The 27,580-nt window shown below is 58.7% G+C and overlaps 1 protein-coding gene across 3 annotated transcripts; it reads left to right on the forward strand.

Annotated features, from left to right (window-relative positions):
- The first annotated feature begins 260 nt into the window (after positions 1-260).
- On the forward strand, positions 261-26,661 carry KLHL12 (kelch like family member 12). 3 transcript variants are annotated; one of them, XM_064173539.1, is made up of 12 exons: positions 261-340; positions 565-762; positions 7,716-7,869; positions 9,647-9,864; positions 12,151-12,300; positions 14,142-14,256; positions 16,690-16,796; positions 18,018-18,213; positions 20,390-20,548; positions 21,495-21,593; positions 24,234-24,420; positions 25,184-26,661. In XM_064173539.1, the coding sequence occupies exons 2-12, from the start codon at positions 577-579 to the stop codon at positions 25,308-25,310; spliced, it is 1,698 nt and encodes a 565-aa protein (XP_064029609.1). In that variant the 5' UTR covers positions 261-340; positions 565-576; the 3' UTR covers positions 25,311-26,661. The 3 variants fall into 3 exon arrangements, with proteins under 3 accessions (XP_064029609.1, XP_064029608.1, XP_064029610.1); XM_064173538.1 differs by lacking the exon at positions 261-340 and having other exon boundaries at positions 526-762; XM_064173540.1 differs by lacking the exons at positions 261-340; positions 565-762 and adding an exon at positions 5,037-5,219.
- Positions 26,662-27,580: the final 919 nt, after the last annotated feature.

Below are 27,580 nucleotides of genomic sequence, written 5' to 3' on the forward strand. Positions count from 1 at the left end.
CACGGCTTCCTCCGCTGCTACGCGGGAGCGCTCGGCCGCGCTAGGGCGCGGCACCGCACCCCCGGCCCGCAGCGGGGGCGGCGCAGCACTCCCGGCCCGCAGCGGGGGCGGCGCAGCAGGGCGCGGCGGGGGCGGCCCGCGGGGCCCGGGCCGGGCCGGGCGGGGGCAGGAGGTCGTTGCCTGGCAACGGCGAGGTGGCAGGGCGGGGCAGGCGGCGCCGCGGCGCGATGACGCCATCAGAGTGCGCCGCGCGGGGAGAGGGGAGGGCGGGGGAGGAGAGGAGTGCGGGCCGGGGCCGCTCCCGCGGCGGTGAGTGCGGGCCGGGGCCGCTCCCGCGGCGGTGAGTGCGGGCGGCCGCGTGTCGGCGGGGAGAGGGCGGCGCGGGAGAGCCGTGGCCGCAGGGGGCCCGTGGGCCGCGGTCGCCGGTGCGGGGAGGGGGCGGCGGCGGCCCGGGCGGGGCAGGGAAGGGGAGCGGGAGGGAGGGGCGGCGCGGGCGCGGCGGGCGGGCGCCCCCTGGCGGCGGGCGGCGGGCGGGACATGTGGCCGTGCTGGCTGTGCCCGCAGGTGCCGGGCGCCATGGCCCCCCCCAAGGACATCATGACCAACTCGCACGCCAAGTCCATCCTGAACGCCATGAACGCGCTGCGGAAGAGCAGCACTCTGTGCGACGTCACCCTGCGCGTGGAGCACAAGGACTTCCCCGCGCACCGCATCGTCCTGGCCGCCTGCAGCGACTACTTCTGCGCCATGTTCACCAGCGAGGTCGGTGCGCCCCGGGAGCAGCGCCGCGGGGGCAGGCGACGGGGCCGCAGCACCCTGTGGCGGCCCAGGGGGCCCGCGGTGGTGAGCCTGGAGCCCTGCGGATCTCTCCATGGTGGCTCTGGGTTTCCCTGCAGCCACTCGCAATGGGCCAGGATCTCGTGGCCCCGGATCGTCTCCTGGTAGCCCTGGAGCCCCTGCGGTGATTCTGGGTCTCTTCCTGGTGACCCCAGAGACTTTTTATCGTAGCGTGGTGGGAGTTGGAGGCTGCAGTTTGGGGCTGCTGTCTGGTGTGTGACCACTCTGTGCACCACAGACTGAGCTTGCAGACCAGGAGGATCCTTTTGCTGGGTTTTGTGGTGGTGGTTTGTGGTCTTCATGGATCTGGGCATCTTTCTGGCTGAGGATGCCAGGCCTGGTGCAGGTCTGTGAGCCATGCTGTGTGCTGAGGCCGGGAGGTGAACTGGGCAGCCCGTGCAGACCGAGCAGAGGGCATTTGGCTGCTGCCCTTGGCCTCGGTTGTGCCCTGGCTGTGCTGCTGTCGTGGAGGATGCCCTGCAGCACTGGGTGAGGGGCTGAGGTCCTCGGGAGGACCTTTGGTGTGCTGCCTGCCTGCTGTGTTTCTGAGTCACTGAGCTCTGCGCTGCAGCTGCTGCTCCTGCGCACTGTGAATTGGAGATGCTTTGCCTGGCTTTGTCTCCTCCAAGTTTGAATCAGCCTTTGTGGCTCCATCTCCCAGGAGGTGCTTTCCTTACCAGCACTGCTCAGGCCACACCTTCAGTGCTGTGTCCAGTTCTGGGCCCCTCAATTCAAGAGAGATGTTGAGGTGCTGGAAGGTGTCCAGAGAAGGGCAACAAAGCTGGTGAGGGGCCTGGAGCACAAACCCTATGAGGGGAGGCTGAGGGAGCTGGGGGTATTTAGCCTGGAGAAGAGGAGGCTCAGAGGTGACCTCATTGTTGTCTACAACTACCTGCAGGGAGGCTGTAGCCAGGTGGGGTTGGCCTCTTCTCCCAGGCAACCAGCAATAGAACAAGGGGACACAGTCTCAAGTTGTGCCAGGGGAGGTCTAGGCTGGATGTTAGGAGAAGTTCTTCACAGAGAGAGTGATTGACATTGGAATGGGCTGCCCAGGGAGGTGGTGGTCTTCAGGAAAAGCCTGGCTGAGGCACTTAGTGCTATGGTCTGGTTGACTGGCTAGGGCTGGGTGCTAGGTTGGACTGGATGAGCTTGGAGCTCTCTTCCAACCTGGTCGATTCTATGATTCTACCCTGGCAACTCCTCCCTTAGCAAGGAGAAAAATGACCAAGCAGCTCGAGGTTCCCAAGTTGCTCCCTGCTGGCCCAGCAGTCCTTGAGGAGAGAATCATTTCCTTCTCTCTTTTGTCCAGACAGGGCCACTGCTGGCACAGCTTTCTGTCTGGAGCTTACCTCTCTGCAGGTGCTTCAGTTTCTGCAGTGCTGTGCAGAGCAGCCAAGAACAGCCATGTGTGGCTGTCCACACACCAGCATCTTTCCTGCCCCTGTCTGCAGCAAAGTTGAACATTTGTCAGGCTTCTGCTTTCTGCATCCAGCAAATGTAATTTAAAGGAAAATCAGAGAAGCCAACTTCAGTCCCTGGAGGTTGGAGCTGTCTGGTTACCAACAGCTTGGAAGTGCTCAGCACTAGAGCAGTCTCTCTCTGCTGATCTGTGATGGCCTCAAGGTTCCTGTCAGTTCTTTTGGACCTCGTTCTGCTGAGGTCTGTGTGCTGCAGGGTTCCCTTTGTGGCCACTACCAAAGGCTGAGGATCCACTTTGGACCTAAGCTGAGATCATCTCTCCTTCCTTCTTTACATTCTTGATTGGACATTGTAGTGGCCTTCATTTGTACATCTGACTTCCTGCAGACATAAGTGTGTGCAGTGGGGAGGTTGATCTGCTGTGAGGACAGGCTGAGGCAGCTGGGATTGTCCAGCCTGGAGAAGAGAAGGCTCCAGGCAGACCAAGTAGCAACCTTCCAGTGCCTGAAGGGGCTACAGGCAGGCTGCAGAGGGACTGTTTCTAAAGGCCTGCAGGGACAGGACGAGTGCAGTGGCTGCAAAGTAGAGCAGAGCAGAGTGAGACTGGATGTGAGGAACAAGTTTAGCAGTGTGGGTGGTTGAGCACTGGAGCAGGTTGCCCAGGGAGGTGGTTGAGGCCCCATCCCTGCAGATATTCAAGATGAGGCTCAACGAGGCCCTGGGTGACCTGATCAAGTTGAGGATGTCCCTGCTGAGTGCAGGGGGTTGGACTGGCTCAGGTTTGGAGGTGGTTTCCAACCTGGGTGATTCTCTGACCCCTCACACCTGCTCTGCTCTGTTTGGTTTTCTTCCACATTCCTTGTGCCCCAAATAGCAAACCTGCCAGGTGGCTCCCATGGTCACTGAGTGTTTGTGCAATGCCTTCTTTCCAGGAAATGGCAGCCTGGTGAGCCTCAGGGTGCAGCTGCTTCCTCTGGGTGCCAGTGACAAGGGGGCTGGGGATGGCATGGGACAGGCTCTGGCTGCCCTCCGAGCTCTGCTGGGCACAGAGCGCTTTGGCCATGGCTGTAACTTGGGGGAGTTCAAAATGCTGTGCTGCACAGTGGGGCTAAAAGGCTCTGAGAGGGCTTGCCTTGGGTTTCATCCCTCACCTCCAGGTGTGGGGGACTGCCTGGCTGTCTGCAGAAGGCTTAGCTCAGAGCTGACCCCCTTGGGTTATGCCTGCTGTGGTTCCTGGTGTTGTGTCTGTGCATGGCCACTGTGGCACTGAGGCTGCCAGCAGTTTGTCACCATAAAGGCCTGCATTTGCCAGGCCTGGCCCTCTCCTCCTTTCACTTCTGGCCCTCACATTTACTTTTAAAAGTTCTCAATCTTACTTAATTTCTTCCCATTTCCAAACTGAGGAGAAGCCACTGATCAGCCCTGGCTGTGACAGCACTTTCCTCTGCCCCTGTGCTCAGCAGCATGGGAGAACCACAGCAGCCATCAGCGGTGCCTGCAGAGTGCTTCGTGGGGCAGCTGGTGAGCAGCTCTAGCAAATGCTGCCCTGGCTCCTGACTGCTGCCATTTCTGTCTTCATTTGGGCAAGGCAGCACAACCTGGGATGTGTCGGGAGCTGCTCCATGGCTCCACCTCAGGAAGAAATTGGTCAGCAGTGACTTGCAGCTGGATTCTAGAAGCTGAAGGGTTTTTAACAGCTTCTTTTTCCAGGTTCTTATGTGGTCATCTCCTGTGTGCTGTGAGCAGCTCCCAGGGTGCAGTGAGCACACACATGCAGCATCAGGACAGCATTTCCTGCCCCCTCTAGGCGAGGAAACAATGGAGGGCTCTGGCACAACAGCCAAGAAGGCAAAACCAAGAAGTGGGCTCCAGATCTTAGATCCATTCCCACTGACTGCATCAGCTGAGTTATGGAATGGGAGACAGCAACACTGTGGCACAGCAGAGTGTGACCTGCAGCTGCTGCTTTAAGGCTCTCAGCAGTTTGGACTTCCTGGGGTGGAACTCCTGCTGCCTCCAAGTGACTCTGCTTCATTCTGGGAGTTGGTTTCCTGGATGCTTCTGCTGCTGTCAGGTTCTGTGCTGCCACATGCTTGTGAGAAGTGTTTGTGTGAGGCAGCATCAACCCCTTCCTGCTTCACTTCCTGCTGCCTGGCAGAGCTCTGGGGTTGAACACCTGGAACTGGCAGGGCAGGAGTGCAGACATGTCCTGTGCACCGGCACCTGCAGAGGGGAAGCTGCTGTGCTGTGTTGGGGTCATGCTGATTCTCACTGCTCAGTCCCTGTGGATTCGGTGACAGAAGAGGGACTCTGTCCCAGCAGCACAGCACCAAGTGCACTGCTCCAGCACTGCCTCTGCTGTCTGGAGCTGCTGCTCAGAGCCCAGATGGACTGTGCAAAAACAGCTCTCAGATCTTTCCCTAAGGTATGATGCTGGGATCCAAAGTTCTTCTGCATCATACATTGGTGAAAGAGCTGAAATTCTTTCTTCCTCCAAGCAACCTTAGCATGAGTGAACTGTGAGGCAAGTAACAGGCAAGGAGGAGTACGAGGGAAGCAGGAGGTGGTTGTCTCTACACCTTAGTGCTGTCCATGTGGTTGTGTTTTGGCTGATGATTGAGTTTTGGTCATGGGAACAGGAGCTTCTTTCCCAGCTGCAGGCTGATCTGTGGGGAGCAGAGGTCTACAGCTTCCAGCTCCTGCTTCCCAGGGGGTCTGGTGCCCTTCCGATCTCCTGTCAATAGATGTTTGTAACCTCTTACCCCTTTCCTTCTACATAGCTGTGGTTTCTGTCTGCATTTGCTTGTTGGGAGCATGTCAGCCTCCTGGCTGCTCAGTTCTGACCTCTGCTGACATCCTTTATGTGTTGGACCAAACAGCTTAGTCTTCTTTTGGGAGTGTTCTGTCTAGCCCAAGCTAGGACCTCAGCTCAGCTTCCAAGTGCCTGTCAGAGAGCAGTGCAGGTGAGGTCATTTGCTGTTGCTTTGTGACTCTGGATGCCATAAAGTTTATTCACTCTCAACAGACCTGAGGCCTCCTCCCTCTAATTACTGCCTGTGTCACCATTTCCTCCTGTGTCTGTGCAGCCACCCCTCAGTGCTGTGCTCAGCTCTGGGCCCCTCACTGCAGGAAGGACACTGAGGGGCTGCAGGCTGTCCAGAGCAGGGCAGTGGGGCTGGAGAAGGGCCTGGAGCAGCTGGGGGTGAGGAGGGGCTGAGGGAGCTGGGGGTGTGCAGGTGGAGCAGAGGAGGCTGAGGGCAGAGCTCAGTGCTCTCTGCAGCTGCCTGCAGGGAGATTGCAGCAAGCAGCTTCTGCTCCATGGGGGCAAGGGACAGCAGCAGAGGGAATGGCTCCAAGCTGCCCCTGGGGAGGCTCAGGCTGGAGCTCAGGAAATATTTCTGCCCTCAAAGCTTGGCACAGGCTGCCCAGGGCAGTGCTGCAGTGCCCATCCCTGGGGGTGTTCCAGCAGCTGTGGAGCTTAGGGCCATGGTTTGGTGCTGAGCCTGCAGTGCTGGGTGGAGGCTTGGCCTGGATGAGCCTGGAGGCCTCTTCTAACCAGAGCTATTCTGTGATCCTGTTTCTCCTCTCTGCTGTGCAGTGCCTCTGTCTGTGTCACAAATGGCTCAGCCTCAGCAGACACATTTCTGCCCTTCTGCTGCTGTCATGGAATGCCTCTGCAGGAACAGCCTTGACTGCTCTTATTTGATCTACTTTTGCATTACCACCTTCTTTTTGCCCAGCTGTGGCAGGTTTTAGGGCAAGTGATGATGTTTTGGTCATGCTTTCTGGTCACTGAGTCCCTGCTCAATCTGTAACCAGCTTCAGGCTCGTTCCTGGCAAGAGAAGTGCTGCTCTGAGCCATGCTTTCACTGACACTGACTGCTTCAGAAGTGCTAGGAGAAAAGGCTGGGTTTGGGTGTGCTGCTGGAGACCTTCAGTTGAGGTCCACTCAAGCTGATGAGCTTGCAGCTCTGTGCAGAGTGTGGTCAGTGAGTGCACTGCTCATGAGCCATCAGGTGCTGTGCCACAGCTGTGTGATGGGCACCCTGAGCCACCAAGCTGATCTGACCTGGCTCAGGTTTATGCCTACAGAGATGTGCATTTGGGGAATGGCTGTTGCTGAGTGCTGAGAGGGTAGCACTGCCTGGAAAACAATAACCATTCCCAAAAGCTGGATATTAGAGGAGGCAGAGTGGCCAGGGCACTAGGGCAGGCTGGTGGAAGTGCCAGTGCTGCATGTGCAATCAGTTGGCTCCCAGGTGTGAGAGCCAAGCCTCCATCCCAGCCTGCCTCTGAACCTCCTGGGCCGTGGCTGTTTAGAACCCTTCAGCATGAGCTTGCAGCATGGCTCAGGAGCTGAGCAGTTGGGAAAGGTTTTGCTTTGGTCTGCTTTCAGAGCAGAGTGCTGAGGTGAGGGCTGCAGGATGGCACAGCAGGAAGCTCCTGGACACTTCCAGTGAAGCCTGCAGCTGCTGCATAGGGAGGAGGCTTAGAATGGAACCCAACAAGGACAAGAGCTGAGTCCTACATCTGGGGAAGAACAACCCCATGGACAGGACAGGTTGGGGACTAAGCTGTTGGGGAGCAGTGTAGGGGAAAGGCAGCTGGGTGCTGGTGGCCAGAAGGGTGCCCATGAGCCAGCAGTGTGCTCTGGTGGCCAAGAAGGCCAAGGGCATCCTGGGGTGGCTTGGAAGGGCTGTGGTGAGCAGATCAGAGGAGTTCTTCTGCCCCTCTGCTCTGCCCTGCTGAGGCCACATCTGGAATATTGTGTCCAGTCCTGGGCCACTCAGGCCAAGAAGGAGCTCAGGGAAGTGCTGGAGAGAGCCCAGCCCAGAGCCCCCAGGCTGCTGCAGGCAGTGAGCATCTCCTGTGGGGCCAGGCTGAGGCAGCTGGGGCTGGCAGCTGGCAGCAGAGCAGCCTGAGGGCTGCCCTCAGTGCTGTGCTCAAGCTGTGCAGGGCAGTGTGGGCAGGACGCAGGCAGGCTCTGCCCAGGGGTGGGCAAGGGCAGCAGAAGGGGCACTGGGGGCAAGGTGGAGCAGAGGAGGTGGCAGGGGAAGAGGAGGGGAACCTTTGTGAGTGTGAGGGTGCTGGAGCCTGGAGCAGGCTGCCCAGAGAGGCTGTGGAGTCTCCTGCCCTGGAGCCTTTCACAGCTCACAGGATGTCAGGGGTTGGGAGGGACCCCAGGGGATTGCAGAGTCCAGCCCCTGCCGGAGCAGGACACAGAGGAGCACATCCAGACAGGCCTTGAAAGTCTCCCTAGAAGGAGACTCTCCTGGATGTGTTCCTGAGTGCTCCTGCTCTGTCAGGAGCTTGGGCTGGGTGACCTCCAGAGCTCCTTTCCAGCCCTTAACCTTCTGTGGCTCTGTGAGGCCTCTGCCAGGTCACAGCCTGACGCTGCTGAGCTGTTGCTGTTCGATCGCTGTGCTGCAGGCTGAACCTTTGTCTCTTCTCATTCACAGCTCTCAGAGAAAGATAAACCTTATGTGGACATCCAGGGCCTGACAGCCTCCACCATGGAGATCCTGCTGGACTTTGTGTATACAGAAACTGTCCATGTGACAGTGGAGAACGTCCAGGAGCTGCTCCCCGCAGCCTGTCTGCTCCAGCTGAAAGGTAATGCCAAGCATCAGCACCAAGGGCAGCAGTGCTGCTGCCTGCTTTGACCCTCGGCACGCTGTGGGAGGGGTGGCCTCTGAGCACTGGTGGCAGCCTCCTGTGGTGTGCTGTGCTCTCATGTCTATGGGAACTGACCTGAGTGGAGAAAACAGATGATAAACCAGGACAGTGGTCCCTGCTGTGAGCTACTCTATTTCTGCCTGAGGATTCCCGAGAGGAGCTGTGGGCTGTGGAGCACAGAAATGTTACAGCTCAGTCAACCTCTAAGAGCAAGGAAATCCTGGAGCATGGAATGTTAGAATGGCTCAGGTTGGAAGGGACCTCAAAGATATCTACTCCCACCTCCTGCCATGGGCAGGGACACCTCTCAACTCAGCTGGGATGCTCAGGGCCTCACTCAGCCTGGCCTTGAACATGCCCAGGGAGGAGGAATCCAAAATCTCCTTGGGCAGTCTCCCCACCTTCCTACTGCAGAACCTCTTCCTCAGCTCCACTCTAACCTTGCTCTGCCTCAGCTCCAAACTATTCCCCTTGGCCTGGCTCAGACACCCTCAGCAAAAGTCTCTCTGCAGCCTTCCTGCAGGATCCTTTCAGCTGTTGGCAGGCAGCTCCAAGATACCCCTGGAGTCTCCTCTCCAGGCTGCACACCCCCAGCTCCCTCAGCCTGTGCTCACAGCAGAGCTGCTCCAGCCCTGGGAGCATCTTTGTGGTTTCCTCTGGCCTCCCTTCACAGCTCTGTGTCCTTCTGTTGGGGACAGCAGAGCTGGAGGCAGGATTTTAGGTGAGGTCTGAGCAGAGCCAAGAGGCAGAATCCCCTCACTTGCCCTGCTGCCCACACTGCTCTGGCTGCAGTGCAGTACACAGCTGCCTGCTGGGCTGCAGGAGGGCACTGCCAGCCCGTGGGGAGTTGCCACTGGATGTGCCCTGTCTGGACTGTTGACAAGCAGGTTCATGTCGTTCCATGAGCACCTCTGGTGCTATCCCAGGCAATGATCCCAAATCTCAGGCAACATCAGAGAGAACTCAGAGCTTAAGCAGCTGCAGGTTTTGTTCATGACCTGTGAAGTGCAGCTCACATTGGAGTCTTTTCCTAGTTCCAGAGTTGACAGGACCAGAGGCTGTTAGGGGTTGGAAGTGACCTCTGCTGATCTTCCAGTCCAAGCCCCCTGCTAGAGCAGGAGCAGAGAATCCAGCACAGGTCACCCAGGCAGACATCCAGACAGGGCTGGAAATGCTCCAGAGAAGACTCCACAACCTCTCTGGGCAGCCTGCTCCAGGGCTCTGGGACCCTTTCAGTCAAGAAGTTCTTCTTTATGTTGAGGTGGAACTTCCTGTGCTGCAGTTTCCATCCATTGCCTCTTGTCTTGTGCCAGGGCACAGGTGAGCAGAGGCTGTCCCTGCCCCTTCCTTCCTGACCCTCAGCCCCCAGATATTCATGGACATTGCTCAGATCTCCTCTCAGCCTTCTCCTCTGCAGACTGACCTGCCCCAGGGCTCTCAGCCTCTCCTCAGGCAATGCTGCAGTCCCTGCAGCATCCCTGCAGCCCCCCCCGGGCTCTCTCGAGTAGATCAAGTAGAACAGCCCAGACCTGGCTGCTGCTTCGTGTGCCCATGCTCCCAGCGCTGTTTGCATGCCTGTTCCTGTAGTGCTCTGCAGCTGCCTGCTGGGTTGGGGTTTGATGCTTGCTGTGACCTTTCTCTGCTGACGCCCTCGGCAGAGCAGTGCTCGTGCAGTGCTCATGCAGTGCTCATTCACCACTCCAATCTTCCCTAGGTGTGAAACAAGCTTGCTGTGAGTTTCTAGAAAGCCAGCTGGATCCATCCAATTGTTTGGGCATTCGAGATTTTGCTGAGACACACAATTGTGTGGATCTAATGCAAGCTGCAGAGGTCTTCAGCCAGAAACACTTTCCAGAGGTGGTTCAGCATGAAGAGTTTATCCTCTTAAATCAAGAAGAGGTTGAAAAGCTCATCAAGTGTGATGAAATTCAGGTAAAACCTGAAAAGTACCATACTGTGCAAAGCATTGAAACCAGCCCAGGCCTCTCACACGGTTCCTGCTTTGAAATTCCATTCCCAAGAAGCTTCCTCTTAATCTTTCTGGCCATGTAATCCAGAATTGATCAGTGATGTGCAGCTCCTGGGGCAGAGTTTGGTGTGGCAGCAGCCTTTGTTGCGAGGCCATTACAGTGAGTTCCCTCTGCAAAGGTCCTACCTGGTGCCCTCCTTTCCCTGGAGGGGCTCTCAGAGGCCACTCAGCCAGGCTGGCTCAATGCCTGCTTTTCAGAAATGCCCCCAGGACTTGAAGTTCTGTTTCTAGGCCTTTGCCTGCTGCTGAGCAGCAGCAGGAACGCGTTTGTCGTGCCAGGCATTTGGTGTCCTCTGCTGTGAGAAGCAGCAGGATGCCTGCTGGTGCAGGTCACTCTGCCTCTGCAGGGAGTCTTGTGCAGATGTAGCTCCCTGAAGGCTGCTTTCTGGAGGATTTGCTGTTTGCTTGGAAGTTGTGGAGTACTTTATTCCTGTGAATAAGATGAACATTCCCTGGCAGTGGGCAGGGGACTTGACTTTTCCTGGAGGTGAGGTTTGTCAGGAGTTGATGTTTGCTTCAGTTCTAAAAGGGGAGATTGCAGCAGTCCCTGTGCAGAGTTGGCAGGAGCAAACCAGAGTAAGTGACACCTGCTGGAATTCCTGGAAAGCCAACACAGGGGCAGCCAGGGGAGAGTTCCTGATGTGTGCCTTGAAAGTGGCCTTGTGCCAAGCTGCTCTTGGCAATGAGCAGGCAGGACAGCAGTGAAGGGCCCTGGTGCAGGCCAAGGCGAGCAGTGCAGAAAGGTTGCATGGCTTTGGTGTTTGAGAGGCCACAGGTTTAATGCTGGGAGGGTCTGAGCTCGTTTGGGTTGTGCTGAGTACTGACAGAGGAGGCAATCAGGAGGAGCTTGAGGGTGACCCCAGCAAGCTAAGCAGGCAGGGTGGAATTCACTGTGGAAGGACTGGCCCAGGGCTCGCAGACACACAGAGCTGTGGGTTCCTTGGAGCACCTTGAGGGAGCCAATGCAGCTGTGGCTGTGCAGTGCTGGGGTGAGGTGCCCTGGGAAAGCCCCTGGCTGCTCAGGGGGTATCATGGCAGGGCCTCACTGTGAGGCTGTGCTTAGTGCTGGTCAGCAAGCAAAGCAGACCAGCAAAAGCTTGCAGTGTATCAGAGGAGAGGCAGTTTGGAGGCAGTGAAAGGAGATTATTGCATTGGAGGAGGAGGTGGGGGGAGGTTGGAATCAATCAAGTCGTCTGCCCTCTTTTTGTGAGCTCTGGCTGCCCTTCCCCTCCAGCTCAGATAGAAAGAGGCCACTTCCAATTACACACAGATAAATCAATGGCTGGAAGAGTTGCCTTACATCGTTAACCTCTGTGGCTCCTGCTTCAGAACAGCCTGCAACAGACAGCTTCCAGTTGAACTTCAAAGTGGGCCAGGCACGTCTGGGTGGTGAGGCTCCAGCTCCTGTTATCTTCATCTTTAGTAGCAGCTAACGGAGCTCATGGTAACAAATCCCTGCCTGCTTTGCTTTCCCTTCAGCAGAGCTGATGATGTGCAGAAAGCAAACCAAGCCTGAAGGATACATCCCAGAGCTTTTCACCATTTGGTAATCTCAGGTTTCCAGGGACCTGAGGTTCTCTGCGAGTATCAAGCTTAAGTGGCTTAGTGTCACCTCTGCAAGTCCTGAGTGGAGAGAGGACTGAGCTAGGTGGAGCAGAAGGTGAACAGCAGGAATGTGTCCCCGGGGTGCCCACTCTGACCCCCACTTCTTTATAGTTTCTTTAATGAGTGTTGAAATAAAAACCCTTACATGTGCCTGGGCTGGCTCGGGTGTGGAGGGGGCAGTGCCTGAGCACAGGGCTGCAGAGGGGTAAGGAGACACTGCTCCACGAGAAGGAAAGAAGCCTGGTTCTGATCATGCCCGCGGCGCTCCTGCTCTGCTGGGGAGCTGCCCCGCGGGTGCCTGCCCGTGGCTGTGCTCTCTCAGCAGCCTCTGGCTCTGCTGCCTGCCGCAAAGCTGAGACTCCTGCTGCCGGTGGTTGGGCTCAGCTGTAAGGACAAAACAAACCCTGAAGGAAACGCGAGAGCCTGCGAGCGCCTGTCGCTGCGGCCGGTGGGTGCTCGGCGCAGGGCTCGCCGGGGCGCTCTGCCCTCTTGCTGCCTGCGAAGCAGCGGCAGCAGCCTGGGCGCGCTCCTTCCGCGGCAGCGCTGAGCCCCCGCAGCCTGCTCAGCCTTGCCTCTGCTCGCAGGTGGACTCGGAGGAGCCTGTGTTCGAGGCGGTGATCAACTGGGTGAAGCACTCCAAGAAGGAGCGGGAGGCGTCGCTGCCGGAGCTGCTGCAGTACGTGCGCATGCCGCTGCTGACGCCGCGCTACATCACCGACGTCATCGACACCGAGGTACCCCTGCCCCTGCCCCCTGCTCCTGCCCCCTGCTCCTGCCCCCTGCTCCTGCCCCCTGCTCCTGCCCCCTGCTCCTGCCCCTGCTCCTGCCCCCTGCTCCTGCCCCCTGCCCCCTGCTCCTGACCCTGCCCCTGCTCCTGACCCTGCCCCTGCTCCTGACCCTGCCCCTGCTCCTGCTCCTGCCCCCTGCCCCTGCCCCCTGCTCCTGCCCCTGCCCCCTGCCCCCTGCCCCTGCTCCTGACTCCTGCTCCTGCCCCCTGCCCCTGCTCCTGCCCCCTGCCCCTGCTCCTGCCCCCTGCTCCTGCCCCCTGCCCCTGCCCCCTGCTCCTGCTTCTGCCCCCTGCTCCTGACCCTGCTTCTGACCCCTGCCCCTGCTCCCTGCCCCTGCTCCCTGCTCCTGACCCCTGCCCCTTATCCTGACCCCTGCTTCTGACCCTGACCCTGCTTCTGCCCCCTGCCCCTTATCCTGACCCCTGCTTCTGACCCTGCCTCCTGCTCCTGCCTCCTGCTCCTGCCCCTTCCCCTGCCCCTGCTCCTGCCCCCTACCCCTTATCCTGACCCCTGCTCCTGACCCTGCCCTTGCCCCCTGCCCTGCCTGCACTCTGCTGCAGGCTGCCTCCTCTGCTGGGGCTTGCTGGTGCTTAGGCTGTGGAGCTGTCCCTGCTCAGCTGCAGTGCTCACAGCCATACACAGGATCACAGAATGGCTCCGGCTGGGAGAGGCCTCCAAGCTCGTCCAGCTCAAGCCTCCGCCCAGCACTGCAGGCTCAGCACCACACCATGGCCCTAAGCTCCAGCTCCACAGCTGCTGGAACACCCCCAGGGATGGGCACTGCAGCACTGCCCTGGGCAGCCTGTGCCAAGCTTTGAGAACCTTTCCAGGGCAGAAACATTTCCTGAGCTCCATCCTGAGCCTCCCTTCGGGGAGCTTGGATCCATTCCCTCTGCTCCTGTCCATTGCCCCCAAGAAGCAGAGGCTGCTCCCTCCTCACTGCCACCTCCCTGCAGTGAGCTGCAGAGAGCCCTGAGCTCTGCCCTCAGCCTCCTCTGCTCCAGGAGTATCACCTACCTCAGCCCCTCCTGGTAGGTGATACTCAGCAGGAGATGCTGTGCCAGCAGTCACAGCTTGGCAGCTGGCAGCATGCCCTGTCCAGAGCAGTTGGTTGCCATCTCTGAGCTGTGCAGCACCTCTCTGGTGCCATCCATTAGATTTCCTACTGAGGCTCTCTGCCTGTAGATCACCAGCACCAGCAGGTCTCCTCTAGGCTTAGGGCTGCTGCTGTGCAATCCTAGGGAGGAATTGGCTCCCCAGATGTTCTTTTAGGTGCAAGCCCCAGAGTGCCAGGTTGGAAGGGACCCCAAGGATCATCTGGGCCAACCTTTCTAGGTGATGGTGGAGTTGAAATGAGCTGGCCCAGCAGCATGGCAAGCTGTCCAGCTTGTGCTGTGCTCCTCATTTCTTCTCTGATGGCAGCTGTGTGCTCAGAGCTGTTGGTGTGGGGCAGCTCCAGCCAGGCTGACTGCAGGTGCAGCTTCACTGCCAGTCCCCCTTCTCACACATGCTTCTGCTGGCTCAGGTGTAACAGCACTGGCTTTGCCTTAGCTTTCCAGAGGAGTTACAGTGGAAGCTGCAGTGCCAGATTTGGTTTGAGATCTGAGCCAGCTCCTCCCAGCAGCACTCTGCATTCCCTCATGTGCAGTGTGTGCACCACTGCTGCCCACAGCCTGCACACAGCTCACTCCTGTGCTGTCTCAACTGCTGAGGGCTGCCTTCAGGGCAGTGCTTCTGAGGGGTCTCCCAGCAGCTGGCCTGTAGCAGTGACTCCTCTTTCCCCTCAGCCCTTCATACGATGCAGTCTGCAGTGCAGAGACCTCGTGGATGAAGCTAAGAAGTTCCACCTTCGGCCTGAGCTGCGCAGTCAGATGCAAGGCCCCAGGACAAGAGCACGTCTGGGTGAGCAGCAAAGGACAGGGCACTGAGAAGGTCTGGGGCCCTGGCAGGTGTTGTGTTGTGCACCACATCCAGTGCCTTGTCACTGTGCTGAAGTGCCTCGCAGCAGTAACTTGTCAGCCCAGTGCCTGTGCTGCAGAGGGGACTGGAGCCAAGGCCAGGGTGGCTCTTTCCTCGGAGCACGACTGCTTACTGCCAGTGTGCAGACCACTTGGTTGCCTCATCCCAGGCCTCTGCTGTAACCATGGCCCCAGTCCTCAGAGTTGCAGGTGCCTCCAGCTGTGTTTTCTCAGCATGCAGCTGCCTGTGTGGGAAGTTTCCTCCTGCCTAAAGGCAGGTGTCAGTGTCAGGAGCAGGAAGAGCTGTGAGGTTTTCAGCAGGGAGTCTCAGAGGGGGAGGCACAAGGAGGCAGGTGGAGAGGTCCTCTGCTGTCAGAGGAACTTTTCTGTCCTCCCTAATCTTGTTAAGGCAAACAAATGCTGATTTCTTCCTCTGTTTTAGTAACCACTGCCAAGTGCAGTCCTTGGATTGCTGAGGAAGTGCTTGGCTTAGGGATCTTGGCTTTCTTGTGGCTGTGCCCATTCCCTGCTTCAGACTCGCTCTCAGGACTCTGCCACACATTTACCCCAGGCACACTCACAGGGCACTGCCAACAGTGCCAGCACTGCCTGCTCTTCTGCAAGCAAACCTCTCTGTGTGCTCTGCAGTGCTGGTGCTGTGGAGAGGGACTGTGACAAACCCTTCCGAACATTTCCTGCCCACGCTGGTTTAGGAAGCAGCTTAACCACTGGAGGAGGAGGGCAGATCAGGTTTGTCAGAGAGACAATGACAACCATTGCTGGCCTGCAGGGAGAGGTCTTCTGATCTCATCTGACCTGCAGCGTAGTCCTGGCCACAAACTCTCCCCTCTGTGGGAACATCCTACCTGGGTTTCAAGAATCATTGTGTGGCTCAGTTGGAAGGGACCTCAGAGAGCATCTACCCCAACCCCCTGCCGTGGACAGAGACACCTCTAAACTAGCCCAAGTTGCTCAAGACCTTATCCAGCCTGGCCTGGAGTACCTCCAGGGAGGAGGTATCCAGAGTCTCCCTGAGCAGCCTGTTCCAGTCTCACCACCCTCACAATGAAGAACTTCTTCCTCAGCTCCACTCTAACCCTGCTCTGCCTCAGCTCCAAACCATTCCCTCTTGCCCTGTCTAGACGCCCTCAGGAAAAGCCTCTGCATCCTTCCTGCAGGATCCCTTCCTGCAGGATCCTTTCCTGCAGCTCAGCTCAGACACATTTCAGTCTGCTCCTAGTTCAAAGGCTTCACATCACCAAACTGCTGTAGTGCTGCATTGTGCAGGTTAAAGCTCTGCACCTTACTGCTGAGGTTTATCTTCTGGCTTCAGCCCTACCTTTTTGAGCTGATTCAGTGCCACCTGCTCTCAGCAGTGCTCACAGTGACCAACTGTGACCAGGCTGTTTATTAACTATGGGTGGGATGGACTGAAGTGGTTGTGCTCCCAGCTGCTCTGCCGGGTGGGAGTCTTTCCAAACTGTTGCTGGAGCATTTTGTGAATCCTTTGCAGCTGTGTTTTTTCCCTTAACATTATTCTTCTTCCTCTGCTTTGCTCTGTGCCAGGCAGGCTCTTGTTAAATCTTTGGTGCTCGGTGTTCAGTTCATTCTGTGGTGAAAAGCTGGAGAGGACTGAACTGGAGTAAAACTCCCTGTTACAGAAAGGGCCCAGGGGGCTCAGGAGGTGCTCCTCTGCTGCTGCTGGGGCTGGTAGAATGCAGCCTTCAAGGCAGTCTTTGCAAGGGGAGTGGGAGCTCTGCAGGTCACAGGTGTTGCTTAACAGCTACAGAGGAGAGAGGGAGAAATCAGAGACCAGCTCAGGAAAACCAGGAAAGCAGCTCTGAAATCACATACACAAGGGGCAACTCCTGGGAAAGTATTCTATTGGTGTTTCAGGCTTCAGTCAGCCTGAGTGGTTTGTCAGTGAAGAGGTGACCAAAGATGCCTTCTGGTCTGGATGCAGGCAGGTGCAGAAGGCCTGGTTTTGTGAGGAGGCTGCAGGGCAGCAGCCAGCCCCTGCAGCTTCCATGGGGGTGAGAGGATTGGGGAAAATCACGAGGGGAGTGCCAAAGATCAAAGGGAGCCAGCTCCACCCCTGGCCTAGCCAGCCTGTCTGCCCTGGGTGCCTGTAATGCTGGGAGGGGCAGCCCTGCAGCAGCCAGCTCCTAGCACCTGGGCTTGCCCTGCTGCCAGGCACCCTGCAAGGGTTCCTCTCTCTCTCCTTCCCCACAGAGGACTGAGAAGCCCAAGTCCAGGTTTGGTGCCTGCTCCAGAGCAGAAGCAGCTTGTGCACCGAGGAGGGCTCAGGTGACTCCCTTGTGCTGACCCTTTGGCTGTGAAGGGGCTGATGAGGCTTTGCTGTCCCTCTCTGTTCCAGGAGCCAACGAAGTCCTGCTGGTGATCGGTGGCTTTGGCAGCCAGCAGTCACCTATCGACGTTGTGGAGAAATACGACCCCAAGACTCAGGAGTGGAGCTTCTTGCCGGTGAGGACCCATTGTGGCCCACCACTGGGCTGGCCAGGCTGTGGTCAAGCACTGAGCCTGTGGCAGCAGCTCTGTGGTGTTTCCCTTTGCCTTCTGCTTGGAATTTCTGGCAGAATTCCTCCTGTGTGGCTGAGGTTTGAGTGGTGAGAGCTGGAGCTGCCTGCCATGTGCAGATCTGCTCAGGGAGCTGTGTGTGAGGTGCTTGTCATGTTCTTGAGCCTACAGGGCCCCACAGCTTTGTGGTGGGAGGGAGAGCTGTGATCTGCCTCCCGAGGGGCTGCTAAGCTCTGAGGTTAGTGCTGTCAGTAGGAGCAGTGGGATTCTGCTTCCACTGTTTCTCAGCATCCTAGAGACAGAATTCCTGAATTCCTGCCCTGAGGACTGTGCCTACCCAAATTTAAAATCCCCTTTGTCAGTGTGGCTGGTGGAGAGCCTCTTCCTGAGCAGCACTGAGCACAGGGCCCAGCAGCACCTGCTGCCCCTAAAGCCTCTCCTCCTCTGGAGCCTTCATGGAATATGCTAAATCGTTTTCCCCTTAGCAGTCCCTACAGGGAGCCAGTGAGAGGCTCACAGACCTGCGGGGTGCAGGAGCAGCACAAGGGCCGACTGCTGCATGCAGAGAGCAGGCCAGGAGGAGAGGGCAGGGCAGAGGCTCAGGGAGGCAGAGGCAGTGGTAGGAGAGGGCAGGGCAGAAGCTCAGGGAGGCAGAGGCAGTGGTAGGAGAGGGCAGGGCAGAAGCTCAGGGAGGCAGAGGCGGTGGTAGGAGAGGGCAGGGCAGAGGCTCAGGGAGGCAGAGGCAGTGGTAGGAGAGGGCAGGGCAGAAGCTCAGGGAGGCAGAGGCACTGGTAGGAGAGGGCAGGGCAGAGGCTCAGGGAGGCAGAGGCAGTGGTAGGAGAGGGCAGGGCAGAGGCAATGGTAGGAGAGGGCAGGGCAGAGGCTCAGGGAGGCAGAGGCAGTGGTAGGAAAGGGCAGGGCAGAGGCTCAGGGAGGCAGAGGCACTGGTAGGAGAGGGCAGGGCAGAGGCTCAGGGAGGCAGAGGCAGTGGTGGTAGAGGGCAGGGCAGAGGCTCAGGGAGGCAGAGGCGATGGTTGGGCCGTGGCTCCTCCAGCCCACGGCGCTGTTTGCTCTCTGCCGGCGGGGCCAGAGCAGCGGAAGGGGCTGGGGGAGCCACGGTTGATCTCCACCTGCGGGTGCCTTGAGCTGCCCTCGCCCCTGCCGCAGAGCATCACGCGCAAGCGGCGCTACGTGGCCACGGTGTCGCTGCACGACCGCATCTACGTCATCGGCGGCTACGACGGGCGCTCGCGGCTCAGCTCGGTGGAGTGCCTGGACTACACCTCCGACGAGGACGGCATCTGGTACTCCGTGGCGCCCATGAACGTGCGTCGAGGCCTGGCCGGAGCCACCACCCTGGGAGGTAGGTCCTGCTCGCCGCCGTGACGCAGCCACGTCCCGAGGTGCCCTCAGCTGCTCTCTGCAGAGTGGGATGGCTCTGGGGAGGAGGCGAGCCTGAGGTTCTGCCTGCTCAGCGGTGGGATCTAGAAATGGAAGACTCCCACTCACATCCCGAGGGGAGCTCTGCCTCCTCTGCATCCCTGCAGCGCGGGGGAGAGGCTCTGGGGTGGGGACTGCGCCGTGTGGCTGCGTACAGCAGCGAGCGTCCAGCGCTGGGGAGAGGCTGAGGTGAGCACCTGCAGAGAAGGCTTTAGGGGTTGGATTGGATCCCCCCAATGACCTTTCCTGGGAACCTGCCCCTCGAAGAGCAATTTCCCTGCACTTGGAAGCAAAACCAGAATTGGGTTTATAGAAAGAAACTAAATGCAGGAAGGTCAAAGGCGACAGGCACAAGGTAGGTTTGCACCCACATGTGCCCTTGGGTCAGCTCCTTTGCCCCCTCCTGGCCTACACAGCCACTCGAGCTGCCTTCCCACCCACCACTGTGTCCTGTGGAACCCAACGTGGAGAAGCTGCAAGGTCAGGGGGAGGAAAGCACAGCCTGAAGCCAAGTGGAGCAGTGAGAGAGCGGCAGTAGCTTGTTCCAGAGCAGTGACTACTTCAGCCAAACTGAGTGAGGTGAATTTATCTTTACTGTGAAGTGAGCTCTGAGGAGTCCACCCCTGCCGCACTGTGAAAACTCTGGAAAGTTCTGCCTGCAACTAAACTCAGTTCCAAGCAGTAACAGAAGGGTTCTTGGGGCAGACTTGAAAGGAGAAAACAACTCCACTGAGCACAGCAGAACACTTCAGCTTGCTCATGCTGGCAGAGCAGCGCCAGGAGGGGACAGGACTGTTCTGTGTGAACACAGCTTGGCACGAGAAGGAGGTGGGCAGTGAAGAGCTGAGGAACAACAAATGGGTATGAACAGGACAGAAGAGAGTTGGGGTGGAAATGAGAGGAGGTTTTGCAGCCATTGGCATAGCAGTGACTCCAGTGTGACTGCTCTAATGCCTTGGGCAGAAAATCTTCCTAACCCCTGGCACTAGTTGAATGCTGCCCAGGCAGATTGCTGGTCTGGTGGGAAGGCAGTTTGGTAGGAGTGCAGCTGCTGTGGAGGCACTGCAGGAGTTAGGTCTTCAAGATAAGAGCAGTCCCTTGGTGACCCAGGCCCGGCCCCAGATCACAGAGTTACAGAAACATTCAGGTTGGAAAAGCCTCCTGGGATCAAGTCCAACCACTGACCCTGCTCTGCAAAGTTCACCCCTGAGCCAAATTCCCAAGCACTGTGTCCAAACCACCTTTAAACCCCCCCCCGGGGATGGGGATTCCACCACCTCCCTGGGCAGCCTGTGCCAACATCAGACCACTCTCATGTCCAGCCTAAACCTGCCCTGCTTGAGGCCTTTCCCTCTTGTTCCATCACAGTTACCTTTGAGAAGAGACCAGCACCAACCTCCCCACAACCTCCTTGCAGGGAGCTGTAGAGAGCAGTGAGGTCTCCCCTCAGCCTCCTCTTCCTCTAACCAGCCCCAGCCCCCTCAGTCACTGCTCACAAGATTTGCTCTTCAGGCCCTTCACCTCCCATGCCCTCTGCACTGGCTCCAGCTCCTCCACATCTCACTTGTGTGGAGGTGCCCAAAGCTGGGCACAGCACTGGAGCTGTGGCCTCAGCAGTGCCAAGCACAGGAGGACAATCACCTCCCTGCTCCTGCTTGCTGGGCACAGCATATCTGGTGCCAGCCAGAATGCCATCGTTTGCCTTGGCCTCCTGAGCACTGCGGGCTCATACTTAGCCTGTGCCTTGGTGACCCAGACTGAGTGTTCTGCCCTTTTGCTGCCAGTGTGTTTCGTCCTTGTGAGCATCTACCCCGGGCAGGTGCTGACCTGCTGACGTGGCCCTGGGGTGTGCCAGTTCTGCCACCTGCGGGCGGGAGGCAGAGCCGAGCCAGCTGCGTGCCCGGGGCCGGTCTGGGGTCCGTGTGCGGTGACCGCGGAGAGCCGGCGGGAGGAGGCTGCTCCGCCTCGGCTGCCACCCTGCCGCGACCCGCGGTGCTTCCCGGGCCCTGCAGCCCCAGCCGCGGCTTTGCTCCCCCGGTGCTCGCTGGCGGCGGGCCCCTGCCCGGGGCCAGGCTGCTGAGCGCAGGCTGTGCCCCCAGACATGATCTACGTCTCCGGAGGGTTCGACGGCAGCCGGCGGCACACCAGCATGGAGCGCTACGACCCCAACATCGACCAGTGGAGCATGCTGGGGGACATGCAGACGGCGCGGGAGGGCGCGGGGCTGGTCGTGGCCAACGGAGTCATCTACTGCCTGGGTGGGTACCCCTGGCACCTCCGGGCACTCTGCCCGGGCAGCACTGAACTGTCCCGTCCAGGTCAGAAGCGTAACCAGCAGGCACTGCTCCTCTTGGCACTGCTGCTGCCGCCGTGGCTCGGGCTGGAGCTGCCAGGAGCAGGCTGGGCACATCAGCCAGTGTTGGAGGGATGGCTGAAGCAGGAGGGATGAGCTGAGCTCTGTGGGGACTGGGAAGTGGCTGAAACAGCCCAAAGGTGAGGCAGGCAGCTGCAGGGCACAGGCTGCATCTGCCCCACACAAAGCCACCCTGGCTGCAGTGCTCAACAGGTGTCTCCTGAGCTGTCCCAGCTCCTTCCTGTAGCTCTCATTCCACCTTCACAGGCCCAGGCCAGCTGTGAGCACAGTGAAGGTGCCGCAGGGCAGTCACTGGAGGCTTCAGTAAGCTCATTCTGGAGCCCAGGAAAACAGCTCAGCACTGTACCCACATCTGCAGCCCTCTTCCTGGGGAGTCACAGGTGTTGGACACTGCTCTGAGGGGTTTGCTTCCATCTCCCAAGTTCCTCTTCCTTGTGCTGCCTCCCAGGGCAGGTGCCAGCACACTGCTGCTTTGCTGGAGCTGCACAGGGAAGTTTCTCAGCACAACCTGCTGAGCTGCCAGCCTGCTCTTGGTGTGGCCTCCTGGCATCGGCACAGCACACAGCCCGGGCCAGTGCCAGGCCTGCTTTGGCAGGACAGCACCAGCATGGGCATCAGCTTGCTCAGCAGTGCAGTGCCTGCCTGGTCGTGCTGGTCTGGAGAGAGGACGGCCTGGGCAGTGCAGGGCAGAGCTTGCTGTGGCTCTGCAAGCTGCACAGATCCTCTCTGTGCTGCTGGCTGTGGGGTGAGGCTGAGCCAGGCCTGTGCCTGCTCTCTGCAGCTGTTTCCTGGAAGTCTAACTCCTGGCTTGCTCCTCTGCCTTGTTGCAGGTGGCTATGATGGGCTGAACATTCTGAACTCTGTGGAGAGATATGATCCCCACACTGGGCACTGGACAAACGTCACCCCCATGGCCACGAAGCGCTCAGGTGAGAGCCCTCAGTGTGAGGAAGCAGCCACTGCTGGCTTGTTCTGCCCTGGGCAGGGAGCCTCACCCTGCAGGTGCTTTGGCTCTGAGAAGGCTGATTTTAGGACATACTGACTGAACCCCCCCAAGGGCCTGGTGTCCTCATCCCATGCTAAGGTGTATGTGGGTGACAGGGAGGGAGAGGCAATCTGTGACTTCTGTACCTAGGAACTGTGCCTGGCATGGGGGCAGGCCACAGGGCAGGAGAATGGGACACTGCTAGGTCACTGCACAGGGCACTGCAGAGGCTCCTGCAGGCTGCTCCTCTCCTCAGCTCATCTCTGGGGCCAGCAGGAGAGCAGAGCAGCACTGCCAGAGCAGGGTCACACTGCAGCAGTCTTAGCTGATGGAACCCACTGCCTGTGCCCTGCCAGCCCCAGTCTGCTGCTTGCCATTTGTCTGAGCAGTAGCTAGGAGAAAAATACACCTTTGGTCCTCCTTGTGAACTGCCTTCCTGTCTCAGCTCTCCTTCCTCCAAGGAGCTCTTGTGTGCTCTGCACTCCAGGCCACCTGCCCCAGACCTTCCTGGCTGTGCTGCCCAGCAGCTGTGGCCCTGCTCAGCCAGCTGTGGCTGGGCTGCATGCTTGGTGCTCTGCACAGCTCTGTGGCTCTCGTTGGAGTGGTTCTGCTGCACTCAGAGCCTCTTCTGAAGCTGTTTTTGCTCTTGTCCTTGCCAGAACTGTCCTTTAGCCAGCCCAGGCAGCACTGCCTGTTCCCTCTGTGCTGCTGTGAACTTGCTCAAGCAGCAGTGCTGAGTGCCAGCTGAAGGTGGTCTGTTCTCAAAGCATTTCAGCTCCCTTCTGCCTGCAGTGGCAGCAAACCCCAAAGCTTTAAATAGGAAACCATTTAAATGTTAAGCATCACTGCTGTGACAGGCCTGGGAAGTGCTGGGAAGTGTGGGCTGGAAAGCATTTCCCAGGTGCCAAGGGAGGATTTGATTTGGAAGTTGGTTGCTTTCCACACCCAGGCAGACCTCACCTTCAAACACAGGAGAAAGTCCCTGAGGGTTCCTATGTCAGGCAGCCTGCAGGACCTGCCCATGGCTGTCCAGGAAGCTGAAGGATGGGACAGCTCTGCCCCAGAGGAGGCAGCCTGAGACAGAACAGAAGCAGGGGGCTCAGGAGTTTCCCACACTTAGAAGAAGCTTTTCCCAGATCCAGGCTGACTTTCCACAAGACTTGGAGGCTGCTGAGCCTCAGCCCTCAGGGCAGGTTCCTCAGTGCTGCAGGTGAGCAGGACCACTGTGAGCTTCATGGCCCAGCTAAGTTCCTTCCTCAGGACCTGGGGCACTGAGGTGTGGAACAGAGCTGTGCCCAAGAACATTCCCTGGCCCAGGCTTTTCTTGCTGCCATTCTGCCTTGCTAACACCCCCAGGCACTGACAGCTCAGGTACCAGCTGCACTCACAGCCTCCAACCTGCCCTTAGTTCTAGTCCATCTGTCCTGGTGACCTGGATGTGTACCTGTCTGACCCTGCCTCGGCAGAGGGTTTGGACTGGATGATCTCCAGAGGTCACTTCCAACTCCTGCCATTCTGTGACCCCTTGGACACTGCAGGACTTCTGCTGCCGCGAGGCTTTGACACTCTACAGCTGTCTGTGTGCAGACCAAGACCAGGACTAGCACTAATCCTGTGTTCTTCTCCTTGTGTCTCTTAGGACAGTTCTGGAGGTAGACTGGTTCAAAAACTTTGGTCTAGACCAGACTTTCCTGATGAGGCTTTGGTGTGGCCAAAGTCTTCCTCACTGAGGCTGTCAGGTCATCAGGGCAGCCTGGCCACTGCCAGCTGCTTGAGAGCTCTGAGCTCACAGTGCAAGTGAGGTTGCACTGAGTGGTTCAGAAAGCCTCTGACTTTAGTGAAGGCTCTTAGGAAGTCTCTTGTTAGCTTGTAGAAGAAACAGATCAGTGCCCAAGAGCTGCAGGCCTGTTCCCTTCAGGGTGTTCACCGTGCAGCAGTTCCCTGCTGATGGAGGCAGCCTGACAGGGTCTCCTCTGCTCTCCAGACACAGCCCCCAACAGCAGCAACTGCTGGCAGGAGCACCTGAGGCCACCACTGCACTGCTGCCTGCTGCACTCTTTGGCACTTCACCTGGTGAGGAGCAGGCAGAGGCTGGCAAAGGTTTATTGCTGCTGCCACAAGCTCCCAGCTGGGCCAACTGCCTGGTGGTGAGAATGGAGCCATGTCTGGGACAGCAGCGCTGCTTTCCCTGCCCCCCAGGGGAGCAACGTTAGAGCAATCTCTGCTCCAGCTTCCCAGGGAGCAGCGTCAGGGGCTGGGTGAGGTCAGGGAGCCGGAACCAGCAGACAGTGGTGGCAGTGGCAGGCAGCTGCCCCACAGCAGAGCCAGCTGTGCCACACTGCTCAGAGCACTTCCACCGGGGTGGGCACCTCCTGTTGCCACAGTGGTGCTCAGGCCCCTCGGTGGAGCTTCAGCAGCGTTGGTGGTGGCAGGCAGCAGCAGAAGCCAGGAGGCTGTGGCAGCTCTCCTGTGGCAGATGCAAGCACAGGAAGATGTCCTGAGGAGCATCTGGCCTGGCTCAGTGCCCCGCAGCGAGCCCTGAGCATGGCTCCTGGCCTAACCCTGCCATCTGCCCTCCTCACAGGGGCTGGCGTGGCGCTGCTGAACGACCACATCTACGTGGTGGGGGGCTTCGATGGCACTGCCCACCTGTCCTCCGTGGAGGCCTACAACATCCGCACTGACTCCTGGACGACCGTGACCAGCATGACGACCCCGCGCTGCTACGTGGGCGCCACGGTGCTGCGGGGCAGGCTCTACGCCATCGCGGGGTGAGCGCCTGGCGCCTGCTCGCTGCAGGTGTCGGAGGTGCTGCTGGGAGGGCTCCACAGGCTGAGGTGATCGTGCTTGGGCTAAGGAAGAAGTCAAACACTGAGGTGCTCACTGAGCTGGAGAAGAGACAGCAGAGAGGTTGCGCTGGAAAATGTGTGCAGGAGCCCTCTGCACCTCCTGAAGGCACAAGACACACAACTCCCCCAAAACCTTCCCCCCAAGCAAGCCAAAACCCCCAAACCCCAGTGCTCACCTTCTCCCACCCCCATTGTCTCCCATGAGGCCCCTGCAGGCCAGATTGGCTGCCTACAGAGCACTGCTTGCCTCATTACTTAGCCAGAGAAGGATCCCTCTGGAGGGCTGCAAGGCAGGAAGAGAACAAACTGCTGCTGCAGGACTGAAGAACATAGTGACAGTATCTGGGGCTCAGCAGTTCAGCCCCTGGGACAGATCTTGGTCTCCTCAGTTCTTGTAGGGATAATCTGGAACCCCTCAAACCACGAGAGCAGGAGGGAGATGAGGTGACCCAGCCTGCGGCCCTGCCCCAGCTGCTTTCTGCTCTCATCTGTGTTTGAAGCTGTATGGGAGGAAGCAGCCCTCAGCCACTGTGCCAGCCCAGACAGGCAGGGGAGCAGCAGCAGACAGCAGAGGGGAGCTCGGTGCAGTGGGTTCACCTCAGGCCCTTCCTGCTGTGCAGCCTCCCAGGAAGGGCCCTGAGTGCCCTCAGCAGCGTCCCTCACCTCTACCTTCCTGTCCTTGCAGATACGATGGCAACTCCCTGCTGAGCAGCATCGAGTGCTACGACCCCATCATCGACAGCTGGGAAGTGGTGACCTCCCTGGGCATGCAGCGCTGCGACGCTGGGGTCTGTGTCCTCCGGGAGAAGTGAGCCAGGGGGAGGGGGGCTTACAGAGAAGCTTCTGAAATGTCTGGGCTGGAGGAAGAGTCCCAGGAGGTTGCAGTGGCTGTGCTCGAGTTGTGGATGCTGTGGGAAGTGGCAGCAGGAGAGCAGCTTTCTGTGCTGCTTCTGACTAGAGCATGTGCAGAGCTGCGGCACCTGCACAGCCGGCTGGGAGCAGGAGCTCTGTGCAGCCAGAGGAAGGTGTTGAAGCAGGTCAGAAGCTGCCTTCTCTGCTGTTCCTGTTGGCAGAGCAGATGCCCCTGGCCTTAGTGCCAGGCAGCCTGGTGAACGCTCCCAAGGACGTGTACATAGAGCTGGGTGGGCTCTGCAGCTCCACGCAGCTCCTCTGGTGGCTCTCAGCCGTGTGAACTCAACTGCTCTTCTGTGCCAGCTTCTGCCCCTGCTGTACATACTGAATGTGTGCCCTGCTCCTGGCGCAGCGCAGAGCCAAACCGGGGAGCAGGGCAAGGGGTCCTGCCCTGGAGCTGCGTCAGCAGGGCCCTCAGCTCTGCACCCAAAGGAGTCACAGATGAAAGCTGTCAACTACTGAGACCCAACAGCCTGAGGCTGCAGGGGCAGAGGGCAGGGGGCAAAGCTCATTGCCTGGCATAGCAGCAGGTCTGCAGCATTCCTGCTCCGCTCCAGGGCTCAGCAAGGCTCAGCACCTCACAGCTCCCTCACAAAGCTGGGCAGCCCTGGCTGCAGAGCTCTGCCCTTGGTGGCAGCAGGAGCCTTGCGGGGATGCAGCAGTGCCTTTGCTCCCACCCCTGGGGAGAGGTCATCCTGCAGAGCCCTGAAAGTAAGGGACAGTTGCTGCTGTCCCTGCAGAACTCGCTGCTCAGCAGCTGGGGTCGGTCCCTCGGCAGCCTCCCGGTCAGGTTCCTTGTGTTGACCTTCAGCTAGGATTCTTCTGCTTCCTGGGCCAGCTCCGAGTGGAATCCAGGATCCTGTCCTGCCTTCGTCCTCAGCTGTCCATTCCCCAGCCTCCTAGCTCCCCACCCCCTCCACTGTCCCCCTTCAACTGCCCCACAAGCCCCAGGTGAGAGCCTCCCCTGCTGCTCACAGAGCTCTCAGCATGTCTCTGGGAGCTCTCCCGTACCATCCGCTTGGCCCCCGCAGTGCCTGGGCTCTGTGTAGTGCTGCTTGTTGAGCTTCCTGCTGACTCCCGCTTGGGGACAGGGTGGGATCAGGGATGTGTAGCATGACTGCGATGATGCACTTTCAGCCGACGCTCCGACCCTCTGCGTTCGTTTCTATCACTCAAAAGTGTTCTGTGGGTTTGGTTCCTATGTTTATTTTTTAATGAAAATACACAGAATAAAATATTTCCTGAGCCAGAGGGAGCTCTGCTCCAGTTCTCTGCCTGGCTGCAGGCTCTGCAAGCCCCGGGGTGGAGCAGGCAGACACCATCAGCTGTTCTCTGCCCTCCAGCTTCAGGGTGGTCAGGAAGAGAAACTCCACCTGCTGAAATCACAGCTCAGGAATGGTGGAGAATGGAGCTGAGTCCAGGTGAGCACCAGCGGAGTTCCCCAGTGCTGTTTGACGTCTTTGTCAGCGACCTGGAGGAGGGGATTGAGCAGGGCACCTGCAGTCAGTGTGCAGAGGACACCGAATTGGGTGCTAGTGTTGATCTGCTGGAGGGCAGCAGTGCTCTGCAGAGGGACCAGGCCAGACTGGATCCAGTGGAATGAGACTTAACAAAGCCAAGTGTTGGGTGGTGCTCTTGGGTCACAGCAACCCCAGGAAGGCTCCAGGCTTGGGGCACAGTGGCTGGAAACAGCCCAGCAGAGAAAGACCTGGGGGTGCTGAGTGACAGCAGCTGAACAGGAGCAGGGCAAGGATTGTGCTTTTGTACTGGGCACTGCTGAGGCTGCACCTTGAGGCTGCTCCCAAAGGAGCTCAGTTTTGGGCCTTCACTCCAAGAAAGACATTGAGGAGCTGGAGCAGGTCCAGAGAAGGCCAACAAAGCTGGGGAAGGGTCTGGAGAACAGGGCTGGGGAGGAGCAGCTGAGGGAGCTGAGGGGGTGCAGTGTGGAGAAGAGGAGGCTGAGGGCAGAGCTCATTGCTCTCTGCAGCTCCCTGAGAGCAGGCTGCAGCCAGCTGGGGGTTGGGCTCTGCTGCCTGGGCTCAGGGGATAGAAGAGGAAATGTCCTGAACTTGTGCCAGGGGAGGGTTAGGTTGGAAAGGAGGAAATATGTCTTTGTGCTGCAGGAGTGGTCAGGGACTGGCAGAGGCTGCCCAGGGAGGTGGAGTCCCCA

Source organism: Pogoniulus pusillus, chromosome 39 (genome assembly GCF_015220805.1).
Source record: "Pogoniulus pusillus isolate bPogPus1 chromosome 39, bPogPus1.pri, whole genome shotgun sequence".
Classification (NCBI taxonomy): Eukaryota; Metazoa; Chordata; class Aves; order Piciformes; family Lybiidae; genus Pogoniulus; species Pogoniulus pusillus.

What these genes read in the sequence shown, in the direction of transcription:
- KLHL12 (XM_064173538.1), top strand. Translation starts at nt 538, where the DNA reads ATGTGGCCGTGCTGGCTGTGCCCGCAGGTGCCGGGCGCCATGGCCCCC. An exon ending in AGGAGTGGAGCTTCTTGCCG is followed by an intron (nt 16,797 to 18,017) that starts GTGAGGACCCAT and finishes CCCCTGCCGCAG; the next exon opens with AGCATCACGCGCAAGCGGCG. An exon ending in AGGCTCTACGCCATCGCGGG is followed by an intron (nt 24,421 to 25,183) that starts GTGAGCGCCTGG and finishes CTGTCCTTGCAG; the next exon opens with ATACGATGGCAACTCCCTGC.